This window comes from Trypanosoma equiperdum (genome assembly GCF_001457755.1).
Source record: "Trypanosoma equiperdum strain OVI genome assembly, contig: ctg_836, whole genome shotgun sequence".
NCBI lineage: Eukaryota > Euglenozoa > Kinetoplastea > Trypanosomatida > Trypanosomatidae > Trypanosoma > Trypanosoma equiperdum.
The window spans coordinates 1-7,017 of record NW_027124794.1 but is presented as its reverse complement, the minus strand read 5'-3'; the positions used below and the strand labels follow the sequence as shown (position 1 = coordinate 7,017).

Sequence of the window (7,017 nt, the reverse complement as noted above, 5' to 3'; positions counted from 1 at the left end):
CCCCCCCCCCCACAGTTGTTGGGGAAATCCTCCTGTACGTTGCGTTCGTGAAACGAAGTCGGAAAGGTTCTCATCCCTTCACTAGAGCCTTCGACGCTCGGAACTTGTTCCACACCGTGAGTTCTGAAGGTGTGACACAGGGGAAAGATATCTCTGGAGATAATTAATCCTGACTTGCTGTAGTAACCTTGGTTTCATTGTCTAATGTGGGTTGGTGTTTGCCAGATCAGCCGTGAAGTGTATGTCCTTTTCTTCCTTATCGGTTGTGAGATCAGCTATTGAGGGTGCTCAAGTCAGCTTACTCGGGAGAAGGCGTGCGCTTCGCTGCATATTACTGTGGGGTGGATGATGGTTCCTGTCGGCCGGCTACTTCTCTCTTCCCTTCTGTTTCATCGCTCCAAGAGAATTTCGACAGTAAGGGACTTTAGTGTCACGGGGAACGGGAGACTGGGAATAAAAGAGAAAAAAGAGAAGGGTCTGGGTCTCAAAAGCAGTGACACACTCGAACTTGTGGTGAGGCCACACGACCACCCAGTCAATGGGGAACGCACAGGACATTCCTAATTCATTCCGCCGTACCGTGGTTTCCCTGCATTACAGGGAAAGTCCTTTTTCTGGGGATGACGATGAAGTATCGCAACTTTGCCGAACGATATTCTGCACGCGTTTAACCGCTGACGAGTTTGCTTGTTATTGGACTGCGGAAGATGTCAGGCAGCTACGGCTCTACCACCCGAATCGACTCGCCACCATTTTATTATTGGCTATGAGGCAGTTGGAGGACTTTGTTGCAATCAGCAGAGACCCAAATGAAAAGTGGGGTAACGACAATCCTCTTCAGCACCCGGTGCGTAAGAGTACCTTTAGTGGCAGCGGTGCAACATCTGGAATAACGGAGGAATCCCCGCGACGGAGCGCGAAACGCAGGCCGCCAGTAGACTTCACCGCTGCAATCAACGCCCTTCGGCTCATTGCGGGGTCGCTGCCGTATTGTTTTGAAGATATCGACCTCTTGAGGGCAGTGGTGCAAAGTGACGAGGAAGAGGCATCCAAGGACGAGCTCAACGTCATCATTACCTCGCAGCGCACGCGTGAACTTATGGGAATGGACGACCGAACGGAGAGTCCACTTGCCGCGGGTTTTGCCCACCACTTCTTTGTCCAAGGTGGTAAGTGCTTCATGAACAACGAGCCAGGAGCACACCGATGTTTCTACGCTGATTTATTAGATGAAGAGAAACCTAACCCACCCACCACGCCGCTCGGTTTCCGTCTTGTCGAGCTACTGGTGAAACTTTTCTTCGTGCCCAAATTCTCACAAATGGAACCGATGAAAATGGCGCCGTCAATGATGGAGGAACTGCGGGGGAGCTTAGCTTATGACCTGAAATTGCTATCTCTGACGAGAGCGTTGGTGCCTCAAAACTTCGGTAGTACCGAGGATATTAACGAAGACGATGAGTGCTGGATGTTTTCCTTTGAGGGTACTTATGTCAAGGAAGCACGTAGCTTAGTGCTTCGCGCAATTCTACTGACCATCTCCGTACCCATATTTTACACGCCGTCATGCCTGAGCGACGCGCAAAGCAGGGAGCCCCAAGGGAATGAAGGCAGCTGCTCCCATGAGTCGTCAGGGGTGATGTATGAGGAAGTGAGTGATGTGATGCTTAGTGGGCTCTTCGACGTAAACGAGCGACCCTTGTTGGTGAAGTTTTTCGTACTCCTCCTGCATGTTGTGCGGTGCTGCCCGAAATGGCCTGTCACGGTTCCTTCTCTCCGTGGAATGTGGGCGGCGAGACCAACTCTCACAGCAGACAACGTTGACGTGCTCAGTCATTCACTTGCAATACTCGCCGCTGGTTTTTACACCGGTCCATACGTTGCTTCCCAGCGGTACGTCCATCGGGGAGAAAAGCCCGTGCGCGTGCCGAGCGTTCTGTATGGAATCATGCATCAAGTGATTGGTTCGAATTTCGTTCCGTGGAAGATCTTACAGGGCACGGGACTGGAGGGAATTCCTGCTTCACCTGTTGTTGCTGATCCATATGAGGTGGGATCGTCTGGAATGGGATGTAGCAGTGCCACGAAAGAGCCGCATGATTGTGACGGTCTACCAGATTATGCAAGGAGCTTTGCCGATGGCGTGCTGGCTCTACTGGAGGCACCTTTGATAGCAGGCAGTTCAAGCATTCCGAAACCAGAGGCACCGTGCTCATCGTTGGGTCTGCATCTAATGTTGTGGCTGTTGCAGCACAGCGAAGCAGCCATTAACGCTGTTGGACGCAAACCACGATTATTGTTGGTTCTCGTACAGACTATTCATGTCGTCGGCACCCAATACCCGAGTTATCTTGGCGAAGGTCAAATCGCATTACTTTGCTTTCTTCGACTACTCCGGCACCAACCGTTTCTACGACTTCTATTGGAGCACCTCCCCACGGATGGAGACGCAGACCTCACACGTGAGGGAAAGGTGAACGCCACACAATTTTTGCGTGAGCTCCGAGTCGCAATGCCAACTTTACCGAATAAACTTGTTATCACGTCCAATATGAGCCCAGACAAGAGACGACAAATCGAGTGGCAGTCAGACGAGGTGCTTTGCATCCGTACATACTGTGATGTTCTTGTACTCACGCTGTGTTACGTAGTGGCACCCGGTTCCCCTTCTTGGTTCAGTAATTTGCACAGAACGGCTGTCGAGGTGCTGCACACGCTGCAAGTATACCTTCCTAAGGCAACAGGGCGGTTCCCGCTTGACGTTCTTAGTGAACACATCGTGTTCGAGGTTGCCGGAAGTTTCAACCACATCTGTTCCCCTCGTGTACTGATGACGGGGGCTGACGCGCAGCTAGCCTGTTTTAATATGATCAAGGCGGTTTCTTTTATGCTTGAGGCAGCGATTGCACACATTAACGGTGGCAGCGGTGCAGCACTACTTAAAAATCAGGAACATGAGGATGTGGAATGCAAAGGTGGGGAAAGTAATATCGTGGCGCTTCTTTGGTTGCTGGTTACCCAAGGGGGGTTGTCAGAACTTACAAAACACATACAAACACAGTTGGACAGCAAAACCAAAGCGGCTGCTGGTGGTTCCTCTTATGCCGAGCCCTGCAGTGGCAAACTAGGTGATGGTACGGGGGTGGGAGTTTTAAAAGAACTGTTGCACAGTGATGAGTTTAACTTTCTTCGTCGTGTGACTAATGAAGTAGCTCAAAAGTTAAAGGATGCACTAGAAGATTCATCGGGAAGGGGCAATGGGACAGAGAAAACAACAGAGGTCGATATAGAACCATGCCACGAGGGGGAGAGATGGATGAAGTCAAGTGGTAAACGTCTCTGGTTTGAGCGTGATGATAAGCTTTTTCAAAAAGTGTTGGAAGTCGGTTCGAGCGTAGTAAATGAGAAAGAACAGGAACGCCGTGAGAAGGGGAGGTTGGGAGGAGAATTCGTCACTTCCCCTGTTGCGTTGCGTGAGGCGTCAGTGCCTTTTGAAGGTGCCGCTAAGCGATGGCTGCTCCGCCAGTTGTGGGTGCAGGTACATCGTCTGAACACCGGGCCACCAGTGTTTGATTTCCGCACCGCCACCATTATCCGGGAGTAATGTTTCTGGTTCACTGACCCCATATAAATCAAATTAAGTTTTTTTTTGCTCTCTTGGGTGCTGACAGCATTATTCCCTTGTGTTGTATTAAGTTAACTGTCTGTTTTCTGCTTTTTTTTTTTGCTTCTTCTCCCGAGCGGCTAAGTTGGAGATGTGCCTTTTAGACAAGGCTTATGTGCCGATACAAAAAGTCTTCATATACCGGGTGTGCACCGGGATTGGTATTTGTTGTTACTTCCTCCCCCCGCTATGCATGAAAAAACAAAAAACAAAAGTAGGCATTAATCAATGAATAAATAAATAAAGGGGATATCACGGGCGAATATTGTTGCTTTCTTTTGTTTTTTTTTTGGTTATCTTATGATCGCCTACAGGTTTAAGGACCAGAGACGCAGTGTCGCCACGGTTGGCACCTCAACCTCCCGTTTCCATTATCTAGCCTCCTCAAACACACAGGCACATGCTGCGAAAAGGGGAGGGCGAAACAGGCGGAAAAAAAAACAATAATGCCAGGTGGAAACGGAACTTTTTAGATTTGCTTTGTTTATTATTTTGTTTTTGTTCGTTTGTGTATTTACCTCTATGCTTATTCGATGTCTTATGTTAGCCACAATTGTTGTAAATATTTTTTTGTCTTTTTTCTTCGGGTTGGGGGTTTGGGGGGGAGGAAAGGACGGTGCGGGGGTATGTGAAGAGGAAGATATGTATGTGCCGGTGTCCGTACCGTATTACCTGCTAGTGTTTTATGTCGGTCTTGTGGCGGGGTAGCGTATTTTTCTTTTTATTTTTAAGGGGGGGGGAACTGAATGCTTCTTTTCTCCTTAATGTCTTGTTGTGAGTTGTTACTTCTCGTAAACATAAGTGTCTTTAATGTCGATTTTCTTCTTATTTACTTTATTTATGTTTCATTTTTGCTTTCTGATCTCATTGTATTCGATGATGTACTCTCCAATTTTTCATTATTTTTTAAAAAAAAACTTTCCTTAGGAATCAAAGAAATTAAGATAAAGAAAAAGGGAGAAACAAGTGGTTTAAACCAACGAAAAGTAAAGGTGCAACTCTTTTGGTAATAAAGGGGATATTCAGCAGGAAATAGAACTTATTTCCTCTTGATTTGGAAAATAAAAAAAGAAGTGAAAAGGAGGGACAGGAATCGTGTGATCTGAAGGGGAAAAGGTCCAACGGAGGCGATTGGGTAATCAGGGCAAACGCATACACAGACATACGCAAAGGAAAATAAAAAACACAAAACAACAGGTACCAAAGGACGGGGGCGACAACATTCCAAATATCAAAGAGGGAGAGAAAGGAGAGGAAAAAATTTTAAAGAAGGAAAGGTGTTCACAAAAGTGTATATATTATTTTAATATATACTTTGTTCGCCTTTGCAAACCAGCGATTACACCACGCGACCCATACACGTGGCAAACGAATTATTTAACTACTTAGGTCAGTACCATAGTTTGGCGAGGTCACTGAAGTATTCCTCACACGAAGAAAGGAAGAAACAGAGAAGAAAAGTGAAGGAATAAATGGGCAGTGATAGTAAATCTAGTAAGTCCAAGGACAAGAACTTCTCATCAAAGGGTAAAATTGAGAAGTATAACAAGGATGGTACCGAAACAATTTTGATCATGGGGCGTCCCTTTCGTATTGTGCAGAGGTTAAGTGAGAAGGTGCTTAACCCGGAGGCGAAAAGCTCGAAGAAAAGCAGCAAGAAAGCTAAGGATGTGTACTCCTACATTGTGGTTGTTGAAAACATTGAAGCTTTACCAATGTTTGCCAGGTATGTCGTTGTGAAGCGTACCTTTTTCAAGATAGACGAGGTGTTGTTGGCTCATCGGGAGCCTGAGATTTTGAATCGCGTTCGCGATAAGGGAATCCTGCACGTGTTCCACAGTGAAGTAACACGGAATGATGGGCGTTTGGGAACAACCGTGGCGATGGAGTACTGCCCCGGAAGTTTGGAACAGCGCCTGCAGCAGGAGACTCGGATGTTAGAAAGTGAAGTGGTACAAGTGTTGCTAGCGCTGGCTAGTGTGTTGGGTTACTTGCACTCTAGGCAGCCCCCGGTTGCACACCGTAACATTAATCCAAGCAATGTGTTAATTCACTCGGAGTCGGCAGGAGCGAGCGCATACCGCCTCTACAACTTTAGAAGTGCCATGACGGAGGCGTACCACTGCGAGAACCACGAGGAGGTAGTGGCGGCCATGGAAGACTTTGCCCGCTACACCACGGCAGGGTACCGGGCGCCTGAAATGTTAGACCCAAGTAGTCACAAGCGTATTGATGAACAGGTAGATATGTGGGCTCTTGGTGTGCTGCTGTACTACACAATGTACCAGCGCCTGCCCTTCACGGATGCATGCTGGGGGCTGGCAAGAAAACCCAAGTTACGCTACCCCGTGGAAGCTGAAGTGTGGTACACGGGCTCACTACGCATCGTGCTTGAGCATCTTCTTGAACCAGATCCGGAGAAGAGGTGGGATGCGTTTGCTCTCATCAACTTCATGCGTTTCGACAATGACCTATGCAGACACATTGGACCCTTCTGCTTCTCGCAGACTGAGCGGCCCGAGGGATGGGAACCGCAGGACGTGAAGGTAATTGGCCGCCCAGTTCCAGCCAAAGTTCTCCCGGAGAGGTTGCGAAATACTGGCCAGTCCGACGATCCGGCTGCTGCAGCGCGTGACAACAGGGACGAAGCGGCTGCCACCTCCGTCAAGAGCCGCACAGCGGCACAGGAGTCTGGAGATAATGATCAAATGGTTCTCAAGGCAGTAACTGCGCTGAGTTCAGATACCGCTTCCACAGATCCCGAGGTGCTAGCCTACCGTGAAAAGCTCATTCGTGAACAGGAGGAGGCATGGCAAGTGGCAGAAAGCGCACACAAAAAGCGGGATAAGGAAGACAAGGATGGGGCGACCTCTGGACCGGCAGATGTTGATTCATTGTTTGGTCCAACTGAAAAGAAGGAAGCTGTCAAGGAAAACAAGGCATCTGCTATTGACGACTTATTTGGTGGCATGGAGACACAACCATCACAGTCTCAAAAACCAACAACGGATGACCTCTTTGGAGGCGCCTCTACAGCTACTGCGAGCAACCAAATCCCACCCCAGGGGTCCCAAGTTGGAGCTAACGACAGTTGGAAGGATGATCTCTTCGCTGCGCCACCTCAGCAACCACAAATGCAACCTCAACCGGCCTTTCCAATGGCAGCTGACAGTAGTTGGAGCACCGGAGCACCAACATCGGTGCCAATGAATCCAACCGGCGGCATGATGGGTCAACAACAGGCCCCCATGGGATGGGGAAATGGAGCAACAGCTCCGAGTTTCCAACCAATGCAAACTCCACAAATGCAACAACAAGTTCCTGGTGGATGGGGAAATGGAGCAACAGCTCCG

At 48.6% G+C, this 7,017-nt stretch overlaps 1 protein-coding gene and 1 pseudogene across 2 annotated transcripts; both read left to right on the top strand.

Annotated features, from left to right (window-relative positions):
- Positions 1-538: 538 nt before the first annotated feature.
- Positions 539-3,604, top strand: TEOVI_000389900 (uncharacterized protein; the record flags this gene model as incomplete). The annotated part of the gene is made up of 1 exon (XM_067226734.1): positions 539-3,604. One exon carries the CDS (start codon positions 539-541, stop codon positions 3,602-3,604), a length of 3,066 nt encoding a protein of 1,021 aa, XP_067082835.1.
- Positions 3,605-5,136: 1,532 nt separating this feature from the next.
- Positions 5,137-7,014, top strand: TEOVI_000389800:pseudogene (annotated as a pseudogene). The gene has a single exon. A coding segment is annotated over exon 1 (1,878 nt).
- The last annotated feature ends 3 nt before the right edge of the window (positions 7,015-7,017 follow it).